Genomic DNA, 16292 nt, shown 5'->3' on the forward strand with positions numbered 1-16292 from the left:
CCATCCAAATTGGTAAGAAAGAAGTCAAACTCTTCAATATTTGAAGACGACATACTGTATTTAGAAAACCTGAAAGACTCCACCACATAACTGTTAGAAGCAATAAATGAATTCACAGTAAAGTCGCAAGGTACAAAAATCCATGTACAGAATGTTGCATTTCTATACACTAATAATGAAATAGCAGAAAAATTAAAACAATCCCATTTACAACTGCATCAAAAACAGTAAAATTAGCTAGGAATAAACTTAGATAAAAAGATAAAAGACATGTACTATGAAAACCATAACACCGTGATATAAGAAATTAAAGATGACACAAAGAAGTGGGAAGACATTCCATGTTCATGGGTTGGAAGAATATTGTTAAAATGTCTATACTACTCAAGGCAATCCACGCATTCAATGTAATCCCTATCAAAATACCAACATCATTTTTCACAGAGCTAGAACAATCCTAAAATTTGTATGGAACCACAAAAGACCTCGAATAGGCAAAGCAATCTTGAAAAGGAAAAAAAGCTGGATGTATCACTATTCCAGATTACAAGTTCTACCACAAAGTGGCAGTAATTAAAACAGTATGGTACTGACACAAAAATAGACACAGAGATCAATGGAATAGAAGAAAAAAAAAAAACAAATAAATCCACAATTACATGGTCAATCCTCAACAGAGAAGGAATAGCCAATGGATGGTCTCTTCAACAAACAGTGTTGAAGATTTAGACAGCCACATGGAAAATAAAACTAGACCACTTTCTCTCACCATACACAATAATAAAATTAAAATGAATTAAAGACCTAAATGTGAGACCTAAAGCCATCAAAAACCTAGAGAAGAGCACACGCAGTAACATCTCTGACATCAGCTATTGCAACCTCTTTCCAGATATGCCTCCTAAGGGAAACAAAAGCAAAAACAAACTATTGGGACTACATCAAAATAAAAAGTTTCTGCAAAGGAAACAACTCAAAGGCAACCTACCGAATGGGAAAGTTATTTGCAAATAACATTATCCATAAAGGGTTAGTATCCAAAATATACAAAGAACTGATACAATGCAATATCCCAAACCCTAATAACCCAGTTAAAAAATGAGCAGAAGACATGAATAGACATGTCTGCAAAGACGACGTACAGATGGCTAATAGACCATGAAAAGATGCTGAACATTACTCATCATTAGGGAAATGTAAATCAAAACTACAAGGAGATACCACCTCATACCTCTCAGAATAGCTGAAATCAAAACCACAAGAAGCACCAAAGTGTTGGTGAGAATGTGGAGAAAAAGGAACCCTCTTGCACTGTTGGTGGGAATGCAAACTGGGGCAACCACTGTGGAAAACAGTACAAGTTTCCTCAAAAAATTAAAAATAGAACTACCCTATGATCAAGTATTCACACTAATGGATATTTACCACTGTCTCTAGAAAGAAGTCGTCCATCCTTAGCCAGAAAATACCTCCCCCAAAGATGTCAAATTGTAAAAGATACAGGAAAAAAAATTAATGGGGTTGGAGTATTTGAGCTGAAGTTATGAGATAAAGTTAAAAACAAACCTAATCACATAAATGTTAGCTGAAGAGTTGGATTTATTCATATAAAAAATACAGCCACATTTAGAGAAGAATCTTCCATATCCGAGTAGATGAGAGTTAAAAAAAAAAAAAAAAAAAAAGTATGGGAGACAAGGAGAAATCATTAAAAAATGAAATACCAACAAATACTGGAGAACTTACTGTATCAGGTATACTTCTAAGTACTTTATATGTTCCATTTAAAACATACCAGCTCTCTCATTTAAGAACTAGCTCCTAACTTAGGTACACAGACATACACACACAATAAAAACCCCACACCAGCTCTGCAGATAACCTAGGTTTAAGTTTATCATCTAATAGGTATAACCTTGAAGAAATTATTTAACCTGTCTCAGCCTCAACTTCTTTATACAATAACATACTTTGCTGTGTATTAAGAGATTAGGTAACTAAATCCATATGATGTGCCAACTAGCAAGCATAGGCACAGATGAAAACAACTGTCTCCTTCCACTAAGGAGACATATGTACAATTTTAAGACCCATTAAGTCTCAGTATAGTCTTAATACCATAGTCTTCTTAGTAACAATATTAGCAATTTACTGTTATGTATATTACCTCCTTTAATAACTAAAATATGAAGTCCTTATTTTCCAATGAGTTACAAAAGAAACTAGAGTCCTTAGGGGATACACACCTGTAAGTGGCAACTAAGCTGATAAAGATTTCCGAATTAGAACATGACTCTCATTTCAATGTTTTTCTAAAATTTACAAATCAAAATACAATGTGGTTCCATTTACATAAAGTTAAGAAAGAAAATAAAGGATGCACACATAGATTAAAGGTTATTAAGAGGTAATGACGGGATCAAGTTAATAAAAAGTGAAGAAATAACTACTCAGAAGTTTGGGTATTAGTTATAACTAGGGAGAAAAGAGGGGGCCCATGGGAAGTTCCTGGGATACTGTTTTATATTTCTTAATTTGGTGGTATTTACAGGCACTGACTTCCTATTTCACTAAGCTCTATATTTTGTATTGTCTATTACGTTTCATAAAAAGGTACCAAATCAGGAAGCACAGCTGCGCTGTGTTATAAAAGATAGGAGATATTAAAATATCCATGACTTTCACTTAGTAATTGAGGGGTTTCCCCTTTCTTTTATTTCCTATTATGAACGTCAGAATACATGTAAAAAGTTTATCTAAAAAAGTTAACTTATCTAAACTCTAAAGCCTTATTTATCTTCATTCTAGAGTTTAGGCCAAGATGACAGTCATCTCAACAGTAGGATCTGCTGTGAGTCATTCAAAGATTCTACATCCAAAACCAGAACTGAACTATTTAGATATCAAAAGTCCACCTTGTTTGAGAAAATCACCTCCCAGAGACCACGGAAAGGGATGTACCCAGGCTCTGTACAATCTTCCACAGGCCCCCTGAGTATGATAACGACATACTCGGTTTCTTACAACATATGAAAAGATAACTGAGCAACATTTGGTCAATTTCAGACCTCAAATAGCACAAAACAAGAATTATGGTGGACAAGAACTTCAGTTTAAAATTCTATTTTTTAAATAAGAGAATTATTAAAAAAATAGATTTAAACATTTTTTTAAATGTTAGAATTCTTTAATGTTTAAATGTTTACCTATGCCAGTTGAGAAATACTGACTTGAAAATTCACTTTCTGTATCCACTTACACGAAGGCCAAGGAAAATTTTAGGCAAAAAGTAAAAGCTCCAAATCTGTTTGCTCATCCATAATGCAATTTTAATTATAGAAAGCCCTATATCTATAAAAGGAAAATCTTTACATAGCACATATGACATAAGCAGGAATTCAAGATAAAGGCAAAACAAAACACAACAATAAAAAAACCCCAAACCAAACAGAAAAACAACAAAACCTCCCAATATTAGTGATCTAGGAACAAATTAAATTTTGATACAGTAGTCACAGACTTGCTCAAAGGAAAACATTCACAACAAATAAACTTAAAAGTAGCAGTTTCTAAGTTGTTTTCAGGTTAGCCAAAGGTAAGTTTTAATAGCTAGTAAGATTCTGTGAAAGCAGGGGGCAATATCATTTGTTTATCCTCCCATCTCTAATATCTAGTACAAATATATTAAAGATAACCAAATATTCATCCAATGGATGAATTATCCAGAAATAAGCACTTCTATGTTAAAAAAAAAAAAATCAGGTCACCTGGATGGCTCAATTGGTTAAGCATCTGCCTTTGGCTCAGGTCAAGATCTCAAGAGTCCTGGGATTGAGCCCTAGTTGGGCTCCCTCCTCAGTGGGGGAGTCTGCTTCTCCTTCTCTGTGCTCTCATGCGCAACCATGCACACTCTTGCTCTCAAAAAATAAAAATCAGTGAAAATTTCAAATACCTATGACAATTACTGAGCTTCATTAAAAAAAAGGCAAATAAATCTGATAGCCTCTTCAACTAGTAAGTTAAATGCAGCTCTGACTAAACATTACAAACAACAGAACAGCCTTTTCAGAGTTTAAGTTCCAGATTTCATGCATGCTTCTAAATGAGGAAAAGAAGACAATATAAAACGTAATATATTTGTACAAATGGGGAGAAGCTGAATCGGAATTTGAAAGCATGTCTGATGGGGTACCTGGGTGGCTCAGTGGGTTAAAGCCTCTGCCTTCGGGTCAGGTCATGGTCCCAGGGTCCTGGGATTGAGCCCCACATCAGGCTCTCTCTTTGGCCAGGAGCCTGCTTCCTCCTCTCTCTCTGCCTGCCTCTATGCCTACTTGTGATCTCTGTCTGTCAAATAAATAAATAAAATCTTAAAAAAAAAAAAAAAAAAAAAAAAAAAAAAAAAAAAAAAAAGAAAGCATGTCTGATGACAAAGCTAAATTTCTTAACCTCTGTGCTATATATATAATATGAGATATAAAGGTTCTTTAAAAATTGAGGTATCAGAGAGGTGATTGGCCAACAAGTCAGAAGCACGTGACTCTTGATCTTGGGGTTAATGAGTTCAAGCCCCACAACGGGTACAGAGATCACTTTAAAAACAAAGTAAAACAGGGGTACCTGAGTGGCTCAGTAGGTTAAGTACCTGATTCTTGATCTCAGCTTGGGTTCTGATCGCAAGGTAGTAAGTTCAGGCTTGTTGAGCTCCATGCTAGGCGTGGAGCCTACTTTTTAAAAAAACCCAAAACAACCTAACAACAAAGCAAAACCACTCCGGGGTCATCCTAGAAATAAAATAACTTATTTATTTTAAAGATTATATTTATCTGAAATAGAGTATGGAGGTGAAGGGAAAGAGGGTCAGAGGGGGAAGCAGACTCTGCTGAGCAGGGAAACTGATGCAGGACTCAATATTCAAATTCCAGGATCATGACCTGAGTTGAAGGCATGACTAACTAACTGAGCCACCCAGGCAGCCCAATAAAATCTGCTTTAAAATGAAACAAAAACAGGAGTACCTGGGTAACACAGTCTGCCTTGGACTTTGGTAGTGCAAGGTCCTGGGATCAAGCCCTGTGTCAAGCTCCCTGCTCAGCACTGAATCTGCTTCTCCCTTTGTCCCTCCCCCTGATCCTACATGCTCTCTCACTCTCAAAATCTTTTAAAAAACAAAAATAAACATTTTTTTAACAAGTTAGGTACTAGAAGTAGTTGCTAGTCGAAGTGCTAATAATGAAAAAAAGCACAGATCTGCTGAGAGTCGTAGTTTCTCTTAATGCTTTTTTGAATTAGAGTGGAGAGATGGCAGGGTATGGAGATACCCGCTCAACAGAATTTTTTTTTTTTTTTTTAAATAGGATTTGAGAGAGAGAGCTCAAGCGTGTCAGCAGGAGGTGGGGGAGAGGGAGAGAATCTCATGCCGATTCTGTGCTGAGTGCAGAGCCCAACACACAGCCTGAGACCATGACCCTGAGATGGAACGAAAAGTTAAACTGCTTAACCGACTAAGCCACCCAGGCACCCGGGCTAAAGAGAAAGAATTTAGGTTGACTAGAACTGCTTAACCTTCAGCCCAGACCTACAGATACATAAGCTGGCCCTCTTTGAAAATAAATTCATGCCTGCACTGCCTAAAACATATTAAGTCAAAATCAGCAGCTTCTGAACTACTGCTCTTAACCAGAAAGTTAAAATAATGTAAGTTTAATATACAGATGGCTATATACTGGAGATAGAGGGAAGGATAAGAATCTGTAGTAGTAAGGAACATACCTAGACCCTAGATCTTGGTTCTCTAAGGCTGGGGTAAGAAATAACTAAGATGATCCTAATGCATCTTCTAGTGCCTGAAAGTGCTTTAACAAAAGCAATGAAAATCGCCCACAATAATGGAGGTATATCAAAGGGACACAGGGGAAAATATCCCTACTGATGTGAATGACTAACTGAATAAATGAGGGCAAAGAGACAAGTCTCCCAAGTAGAATTCCCAGTACATTTTGTAGATAATCTGCCCTCAAGAAGTAGAGTTGTAACCAAGCCACCTCCTTATGTGTGGGCTGCATATGGGCACTTCATCTCAAAGAATATAATGTGAAAAAGGGGTAGGGGAGGAGTAACTTCACAATGAAGAAACTTGACGAATGCTACTTCATCAGCCAGGTGATTAAGGTTCACATCAACAGTACAGCAAGTTACTACTGATGTAAAAACCTAAGGTATAATTAGCACATAGAATGTTGGTAGTTTGTACCCTAGATAGAATGTGATAAAAATAGCACTTTACCTCTGTGGTCTTCCTCCAAAAAATATGTAAATCCAGTCTAATGATGAGGAAAACAAGATGAATCCTAATAGAAGGGTATTTTACAAAATATCTGACCAGTACTCCTCGAAACTGTCAAGGTCTTCAAAAACAAAGTCAGTCTGAAAAACTGTCACAGCCAAGAGGAACCTAAGGAGATTCAACAACTATTTAGTATAGTACTAATGTAATATAATATGGTATCCTAGATGGGATTCTGGAACAGAAAAAGGATGTTAGGTAAAATCTAAGAAGATATGGTTCATTTATAACTGATGTATCATATTAATGTAAAGTATTGGTTAACAGGGCAAACCAGAAGTTGGATATATGTATCTTCCCAACTATGCTATAAATTTCAAATTGTTCTAAAACAAATTTATTTAGAAAACAGAGGGGCACCTGGGTGGCTCAGTCCATTAAGTGTTTGCCTTCACCTCAGGTTATGATCCTGGAGTCTTGGGATCGAGCCCCACACTGGGCACCCTGCTCAGCAGGGAGTCTACTTCTCCCTCTGCCCCTCAATCCACTGTTATACTCTCTCTCATATAAATAAAATCTTAAAAAAAGAAGAAGAAGAAAACAACACAGAAAATACTGGTTACTCAAAGGGGTAGTATCAATGTAGACAATAAGGAAAGTGGGCATTCAATATTAAGAATTCTAAATTTGGGGGTATGTGGGTGGCTCAGTTAGGCGTCTACATTGGTTCAGGTCATGATTCTGGGGTCCTGGGATGAAGCCCTGAGTTGGGCTCCTAGCTCAGTGGGGAGCCTACTTCTCTTTCCTCCTTGTGCTCACTTATGCTCTCAAATAATAGTTTTGCCTTCTCCAATAATTCTACTTTGTTGTTGTCCTGCCTATCTCCATCATGTAGAAAGATGTTAAGTAACAGCATTAAGTGGCTGCTTTCTTGTCTGGCTCCTGTCTTTAATGGGAATGCTTCTGGCTTTTCCCCACCATTAAGCATGATGCTGGTAATGGTTTAAAAAATTCATCTATCTGTTCCACTTACAAAGGATTTAAAAAAAAATCAGAAATGGATCTCTTTTTTAGATTAGATCATTTGGTTTTTTTGGCTTATTACTATGACGAATTATATTAATATTACTATATTGAGGGCTGGGTAAAATGGGTGAAGGGTGTCAACTGTGTGGTAATGGATAGTAACTAGACTTATGGTGGTGATCACCTTGTAATGTATTGAATTTTAAAGCTGTAAACCTGAATTTTAGAAGACAAATGATAAATTATATACCTGCAAATTATATATATTGAAAAAAAAATCCAAATAATGAACTATCCCACTTCCAAGCCATCCCTGGCCAAGATATTCTGTTCTTTTAACAAACAGTCATAATTTTATTTGTTAAATATAACTTCGGTTTTATATCAATATGTAGTGATACTGGTGTGCTTTTGTTATATTTTAGTATCAGTGTTATATTAACTTTCTAAAAACAATGGGAAGCTTTCCTTTTTTTAAATTGTGGGTCAATTTAGCTAATATAATTATCTATTCTTTAGAGGTTTAAGGTAATTCATCACTGTAGCCATCTAGGCCAGGTACTTTTGACATATAGCTCTTGGCCAGTTTTTTTTGATTCTACATATATGGATTTGTTTCCATTTTTTCTTAGATCAAAAATTACCTCTATCTGCATTTTCCTAAGTAATTTACTTCAGCTAATTTTTAATTTTAGCCTTAAAAATGCTCTGAAAAATTGAGTCTTGGTCCCAATTTGTCCAACTGGTAATAATTAAGAAAAAATAGTGTTAAGGATAGGACAGGATGAAGCAAAACTGTCATTCAGTTATTTCTACAAAATTTACTAGCATTTGAAAAAGTTGGTAGATACAAGGGTCAATATATGTATCAACTGCCTTTCTATACGTAGGCAAACAAATCACAATTTTAGTAGATAACCATTTATAATAGCACTAAAAACGCAGGCACTAGAAATAAGATATGCAGAGAAAACTAATAAAGCTATCAAAGATCTAAGTTGTGGAGACATCTATCATGTCCATGAATGAAGGACTCAACGCTGTATGTAGAGTTGTCAATTCTCCCCATCAAATCCTGATCTGTAGAGTTTAACAAACTAATTCTAAAATTTTTACATGCAAGTTTTAAAAGCCAAACACCAAGACACCCTTAAACAGTAATAGATTTGGGAGATACGGGTTAGGGAGATAACAGTATACTAGGCTACAGTACTTAGAACAGCAAGCACAGGGATACACAAGCAGACCAAAAGAACACTGTAGAGAGCAATTTGGCAGTATCCTGGGAGTGAACCAGCACTCCCATTTCTAGATAAAAATTCCTAAAGATATTCTAGAATAGTGCACCAGGATACATAAAGGAGGTTCAAAACAGGTGAAAACTGGGAAAAGCCCAAATTTATCTATTCATCCTTGATTAAATATGTTATGGTATGTTAATACAATGAGAATCAAAGCTGAGAAAAAGAATTGTTACATAAACTTCAAATACAAGCAAAACAAAACATTTTTTTAGAGGTAACAAAAGTAGTAACACTACAACAAAAAAGATGAGAATACTCAGAGTAAGTAGTTTACTCTTTAAGGAGAAAGGAAGACATGTTCTGGTAGTCGCTTTAAAAAGGAATTGGCATTATTCTACTTAGCTTCAGTGGAATTACACCGGTATTTGTTTTGTATATTTTAGGCGGTATGTACACATTTTGTACATTTAAAGTACATATTGCACAATTCTGCGAAACTTTTAAAAGTCAAAATATTAATAGCTCAGTCTTTACTTTCAAATGACAATCAATCTTCACTTATTTGCAACATCCTTAAGAGAAGAGACATCTGTATTTTCACAACTATCAAGTCTAAAGAAGACAACATACCTTATATAGACCAATGCCAGGATCAATAAGAAAATCACAAGTTGATGTAGACGGCTGACTAGAAGGTACCACCCTTGGGGTTTTCTTTACTTTAGGTGGGCTATTAGAACAGGGTTTGGCCTGTACATCAATCTGTTTAGATGTGCTAGGAAGATCTGGGTCCGGGCGAACTAGTAGCTGAATAATGTCATTCAGTCCAACATCATAGTCAAATAAAGTATATCCATTTTCCAACTGGAAAAAAAAGGATAAAAAACATTAAAAGATTAAAATGCTTCTCTCAAAATTTGATCTTTCCACATCTTTAGTCATCCAAATGTCTTAGCCTTAGCCCAATTATTAAAATAGCAAAGCAATTTAGTGATACTTAAACCATTCTTATTACTTTATGGCCTCTTGATGGCAGCAGCATCTCAGGACCTCAATAAATTCTTGAGAATCAATCCACATTAGCTATCAGGAATGCAGACCGCCACCAAAACCAAAAACATGTCATTGCTTACAGGACTTCAAAATGTAGGCAGAAAAACCCTAGATTTCTCACCAAGTTTTACTTAAATTAACAGTACCTGAATCCACTGTTAAGAAAGGTGAATTTTGAAGGTGAGTGGTTTTATGACCTTGTGTTCGTATTTAAGTTAACAATTTTATGTTTCTAAAGCACTGCAATTTTTTTTTTTTTAAATCAAGCAGGAATTCCAAGTCTTGTTCATGCTATTCCACTTGCCTAAAGTTCTCTGATTCTATTCATTTGTAAAGGTAGTCAAGTTGTATCATGAAAAGTCTTCCAGGATGAATAATGAATAAATTATCTTGCAACTTACCCATATTTTGGCAAGGTCTCTGCAATGGGTTAAACTGTGACCACTCCACTGCCCCATTATACTAAAGTCTTAATCCCAAATATCTCAGTATATGAGTATTTGGAAATAGGGTCTTTATAGTAGTAGTAATCAAGTTAAAATTAGGTCATATTGCGTGGGCCCTAATCCACTGTAATTGACATCCTTATGAAAAGTGTAAATTTGACCACAAAGATGTGAAGGCAGCCATGTGACTAAAGCAATTATCTACAACCAAGAAATTTACAAAGGATTGGTAGCAACACTAGAAGCCAAAGGAAACAAGGAAGGATTCTCTATTAGAGCCATCAGAGAGAACAGGGCACTACTGATACTTTGCATTCAGACTCACAGCCTCTGGAAACAGGAGACAATAAATTTCTGTTTTAAGCCACCTAGGTTTTGGTGGCCTCCCCCCCTCCCAGAAGTCCTTGAAAACTAAGTCTCCCATTTTTGTTTCTTTATAAAATTCTGTTGGCCATTTTACCATAATACAATAAGAAAACCAAACTCCATTGAAGATCAAAACTAACATTTCTCTAGAAACATTACCAATTTAATCACTGTTCATTTTCCCCTTCTTTGTATGTAATAACCATCCTCATTCTCAACTCCCTACACACAGTAAGACCGTATTTCCGAAGTCCACCAAAGGGAAGAATGAGTTTGTCCTTAAATGATAAACTTACTAGTATACTAAATAAATATTAATTCAAGTTGTCCCAAAACACATCTAGCACAATCCTACACATTATACATATTCAGTTTTAACTATGATAAGGGATCAAACAATTCACAAATTTCCCAGTAGGGAAATCAGACACTATCCCAGAGGTTGGTTCACATGCTTATTCCAAGTAAGTCCAAAGGGGTTTCCCAAGTCAATAAACAGATAAACCCTTACAAAGATTAGCGATCACCACTGCTTACTTTATTAAAATAACACCACCACAACTCCCACCTAATTCTGAACTCCTGGAGAAAAATTCAAGGAGCCAAAACCTATACATTCACACCTTCATTTTTGACATTCTCCAATACTCCTTTGCCCCAAAAAGGTAAGAACATACTAGTCTGGAACTGTTAAAAAAGTACAACTTGATTAACCATACAACTGTTGCACATTATGAGCGTCCAAGTAGAAGATTAAAAACAAACTCTTAACAGTATAGAACATGCAAAACAAAAAAATCCCCCAGTAATACAATATGCAAATTAACAGGAAAGACATTTCCCAAAATGAAGCAAGCTGTTAAGGTGGTAAAATAACTGGAAATTCAAAGTGCTTCCACAAATAATTTTCCTTTGAAATCTGAGGCACAAGAATCAGAGTGTTGGCAGGACACTCTTATACTCAATCCCTCTGATGAGTTTCTAAGTGACTGCTCAAAATCATATAAGCTGCTTCAAATGATTATTTGGTTTGAAATGAAAAGCAATGTCTTAAGTCAGAAAAACACTGCATATCAAGGCATGAGGCCCTCTCGTGAAGTTAGGCCCACATTAACATGTAACTTTTCCTTCAATTATTCATGCTTGCTAGGACAGCCACTTTTACCTGAATTATCTACTTCTTCCCTAATTCAAAGGTATTCTTCCAGTTTTCCTAAAATATTGATTACTATCCACTGCATAATTAACTTCCATACAGCTAGGCTTTTGTGAAGAATGCTGGAATGAATTGTTACTTGAAAAGTAGTGAAGTTTTCCCAAATTTAGCACAAGTGTTGGCTGGAAGTTACTGTCACTTATACCCCAACTGGAGAAGGGACTGAGTCACTTAGAAATCACAAACACCTGTGAGTTTCAGGCATGTAACAATATTCCATCAATGTCTCACAGGACAAAATGCTTGGGAACTGCTGTCCTAGAAGATGGGAGCACAGTATTTAAAATGGTGTAAAAATGGCCCTAGAGTGTTTTGTTTTTTGCCAGACTTCAGTCTTGTGTCTAGTATTGGGTTGAAGTAAGAAATTTCAGATAATAGGAAGAACTGCAACAGTGATGCAAAATAAAACTAGGAAACAAACACCAACTGACAATGACTGAGAAGAAAGTGAGAGAAGTCTTTCCAAAGGGGTTACTGACAACTTAATGCCCTCGACCTGCATCCCTTAAACAACCTTCATGTATCTTGCACATCATATATATAATATAGATAAGACACACATTCTCTCTCCCTGTTTAAATAGGCAAATGCTTTTACTTTGTATTCCATGTAAAAATTAAGAATCCAGGGGCAAAAGGGTATCATGGTATAAACAAAAGCAAGAGGGGAAGTGACAGAATCCTTTCAAATTAGGAAAAGCTCTGGATTCTCAAAATATTTAGGAATTCATAATATAATTTTTCCTTAAAGAGCTAATCCTCAGGATGCATGCTCAACCTCCCAGAGTAATGTCCAAGTGAGGTTACTCTACTCTAACCAGAACTTTTAAAGCCCTGAATTGCTGCCCTCTATTTTGACCCTCAAAAGTGGAGCTACTCTGCTTTTCAAATTTAATTTGCATAGAGATCACCTGGAGTCTTTATAAGTGATTCTGATATATACCAAAAACTAACAGCAGCAAACCTCACATAAAAGGGGTGAGGAATAAGGGGGAAAGGGTACTATTTACATCAGAGACACTGTAAATTTGTTTTTATTTACATTTTTCACTATGTAGCAGTAAAGGGGTGACTTTTTCAAATAAGCACAATGGCATTCTATAAGCTAGGGCAGCACTGTGATGCAAATCCAGTAGTTGCTATAGACCTACTACTCTGTCCACGGACTATGAACTCCAAAGAGTAAAAGAGAATAGAGGTAATAATCACTGTCATGGCTACTCCTCAGCTCACAAAGTATACACAGCTGAAGCAGTGTCTTCCTTCTGTCTTCAACTCAGTGGGGCACCAAAGGTCCATACTGGTTTATCACTGAGCTGCAGAAATCAAAATAGTAAGTTATCAACTGTCCTGGGAGAATAAGTACAAAAGGGTAATTATCCTCAACAGTTTTTCCCTAAACCTGGAACAGAATTTCCTGGTTTACTGTAAGTCTACTTTGCTGACCTGAATTTAACTCAATTTCTACTTTTTCCTCAAGACAGCCAGGTGCACCTTTTTAGTATATTTGATAATTAGACTTTGGGAGTTTCCCAGGAACACATGAGAATGTTTCATTTCTATCTCTTGTGCTGAAGTCACCAAAGTATCCCAGCAATTCATGTACTATTATAGCCTTAGCTAAAAAACAAAATTCGGAAGACGTGATCATATAATTCTTATCTTTGACCAAAAGATAATAAGGTATCAGTCATTGAAGGTATAGCAATATAAAGCTAGGTAGGGTTTAACATGTAGGATTTCAAAAGCTAAGTTTACAACGGAATTGAACACCCATTTTTTTTTTCAAGTCAAACAGTAAAGGATCAATAAAACAGTTTCGAACACCTATCAAAGATGCTATCACTTATTTAAAAACAAATTAAAATAAACCCTGGCTCTCTTTCTCTCTCAAAGTATAATCTTGTTACTGACATTTCTGGGCAGTTTTTGAAGCTAAGCCTATGAAGGGAAGAAAAATATTCCTTTCAAATCCTTTGTGGCTATAGGAAAATCGTACTTCCACTAAATCAAAGAGCTACATTTATTCCAAACCACAGAAATGAAGCCAAACTGTAGCCTAAGTGGAGAATGCACCTTTTTAGTTGGGGGTGAGGAAGACAAAATTGAGTACGCTTGGGTCTCCAGATGTAGACTTGTCGGATAAGAAAAATCTTTAATGGGCCAGACCATGGTCATACCATACAACTACCAGAGACACCAACAGACACCCTCACTGCCAAAACCACTTTCAGCCTTCAAGTATGTTCCGCTGGCTATGCTCCAGTTGCTGTTTTAAAAGTTTGTGTGAGGGGGACTACATCAGAAGGGGAGAAGCAAAAAGAGCAGACCACTCAGTCTTTCACACTCCTTTCCACTCTGGAAATAAATCACCCTCTCTTGCCTATACCTAGGAGTTTAAAACCGATCCCGAATTACATCAATGGCTCGCCCCTTCAGCCCAAGTTTCTAATCTTCAAGACGGATTCCAATTCCAGAAAAGAGGTGAGGGAAGAGAGCCAGAAGTTTTGGAAACCCTTCGAATCTTCAGTGTGCTCAAATCCTTTCACAGTGGAGAGTCAGAACTAGGGCTCTTGAGCCTAAGAGGAAACGAGTTGTAAGTTTCCCCCCTGCTGTCTGAGAGCCGAGTGCGCAGAGGAGCCACCAAAGCAATGCGAGCCGTTAGCCGGGTTAGCGCCGCTGGGAGCCGGATCCGTCGGCCCTCCCCACCGGCGCTGAGGCAGGGCCGCCAGAGCCCGCTGCCCTCCCCGCCTCCAGGCGCGCCGACCCCGCCGAGGGCGGGAAGCTAGGGATCCCAGGCGCTAGGGCGGGCTGTGCCAGCGGCTACCGCCCCGCTGAAAAGGGCGGGGCGGGGCGGGGGGGGGGCGAGGTGTCCGGGGTCTGGACGCCTCCTCCTCTGACCCTGCAGGGAGCACCTGCACTTCGGGGCTGGTACGGACCCCGCTGCGCCCCCTCGGCGGGGCCTGGGCCTGCACTCTGAGCCTCGCGCGCTGCACACCCAGAGTGGAGCCAGGTGCTCTCTACGCGCGCGGCGCACCAAGCCCTGGGGCCCGCCCAGCCCACGCGTTCTAGCGGCGCCCTGCAGCCCTCTCCCCGGGATTCCCGAGGGGGTGCGGTGGGCTCGCCTCACCTGCTTGCCCCGGTAGAAGAGGCGCTGGCATTCGGGCCGCACGTCGAACAGCGCCCACACCCGCTCGCGCAGCTCCTCAATTGTGGCTTTGCGAGACACGTCTTCAATGGTGCGCGTCTGGGAGCCGTCGATGGTGCGAACCTGAATCCACATCTTGGCGGCGGGAGAGGAGACTGGCTGGGCTTTGTCTCCCCCTGCGTTCCGGACGCCGCGCCCCGCCCGGCTCGGCCCGCTTCCCTAGCAGCTCCGGCTCTCCGCGGGCAGCGGAAGAGCACGCGCACAAATGAGGGAAACCGACCAGACGCCGGGCCCCACAGGCAGCGGCGACTTCTAATCCGCGCGCCTGCCCAGCGGAGCTGAGAAGGAAAGGAAACCGGAACCAGTCGGGCCGCCACTACCTCAACCCCGACCTCACGAATAGGAAGAAGCCTTGTCTGCGCTTCGCGGAGTGTTTACTTATAGAGCGCTGGCTCCCACATGGAGGTCACGGCGCCAACCCGGATCTCGCGAGATCGACTCCCGGCTCCGCCTTAAAGAGGAAGCTGAGGGGGTGGGGAGGCGGGGAGGAGAGGGCTAGAAACCAAAGAGATCTAAAATGGGCGGGTGCGGGGAGAGCGGGAGCGGGGTGATAGGGCGGGGCTGCGCAGAGCCGTTACTTGTCGCTTCTCTTGCACCTGGGCCTTGGAAATTCCATCTAGTCTTTGCGGGGGCTAGCGACTCCTCAGGCCTAAGCGGATACGGTTTCTGTGGTCTCAATAACACACCCAAAATAAGCGGGCGCGGCCTAAATTTCAGAGAGCTCACATAAGGAAGTGAGCTGCTCCTCCGCGCTTAGCCGAACGCGGCCCGCCGCGGCCTAGCTGGGCCCGCGGCTCGGAAAGGACCCAAGACCCTTCTGCTTCGCGAACTTCGTACCCGGCCCGAATTTCCAGCGGAGCCAGAATGTTGCCTTCGCGCGCGGAAATCAGCTTCCTGTGGTTTCCCGGGGCTGCGCTGAGGTGGAGGCTTCAGGTTCGCAGGCCGCGGGTCCCGCTGGTATCGCTCTCTGATCCAACGCGCTCAGGCCTGGACCTTTGGCCACGGAAGTTTGGTATTGCTATTAAGGAGGGCCGCTCGTCAAAATCGGGCGTTTCTTTTTGTGGACCTTCCTTGTTAGTGTGCCTCTGACTAAGGGATTGAAGGGTCATGGAAAACACTTATAAAGGATGCAGAACTACACACCTCAGGAGAAAAACTCCAAAAACTACCAGGAGTAAATTCTTGGAAATAGGCCCAACATAGGATTACCTAACAGTGGGTTTGTTTAAAATGAAAATGTTTTCATAAGAAGGAAGAGAACACATGAAAGTAGAGACATATAGAGGGATATAAATATAAAATAATATATATCACAAAACTTGGACTTTATACTTGCCAAAATCTGTAACTTGAATATTCAGACTGGTGCTAATTATTGCCATAAAGGTAGAGGAGCAATTTTGTAATAACCAGTTCAAATAATTATAAGTCTGGTGAAGTCCAGAAGTAAC

At 39.3% G+C, this 16292-nt stretch overlaps 1 protein-coding gene across 3 annotated transcripts in view; it reads right to left on the reverse strand.

The window, feature by feature from the left end:
- Positions 1 to 15008, reverse strand: part of UHRF2 (ubiquitin like with PHD and ring finger domains 2) — an 84675-nt gene extending 69667 nt beyond the window's left edge. The window contains exons 1-3 of one of the 3 annotated variants that reach the window (XM_032306566.1): positions 14764 to 14849; positions 12843 to 12949; positions 9184 to 9417 (exon numbers count right to left, since the gene is read on the reverse strand). In XM_032306566.1, coding sequence (XP_032162457.1) covers positions 9184 to 9417; positions 12843 to 12848 — 240 coding nt within the window. In that variant the 5' untranslated portion in view covers positions 12849 to 12949; positions 14764 to 14849. Of the gene's footprint in view, positions 1 to 9183; positions 9418 to 12842; positions 12950 to 14763 lie in introns of all 3 variants that reach the window. The other 2 variants (XM_032306565.1, XM_032306567.1) reach the window with 2 other exon arrangements.
- Positions 15009 to 16292: the final 1284 nt, after the last annotated feature.

This window comes from Mustela erminea, chromosome 12 (genome assembly GCF_009829155.1).
Source record: "Mustela erminea isolate mMusErm1 chromosome 12, mMusErm1.Pri, whole genome shotgun sequence".
Classification (NCBI taxonomy): Eukaryota; Metazoa; Chordata; class Mammalia; order Carnivora; family Mustelidae; genus Mustela; species Mustela erminea.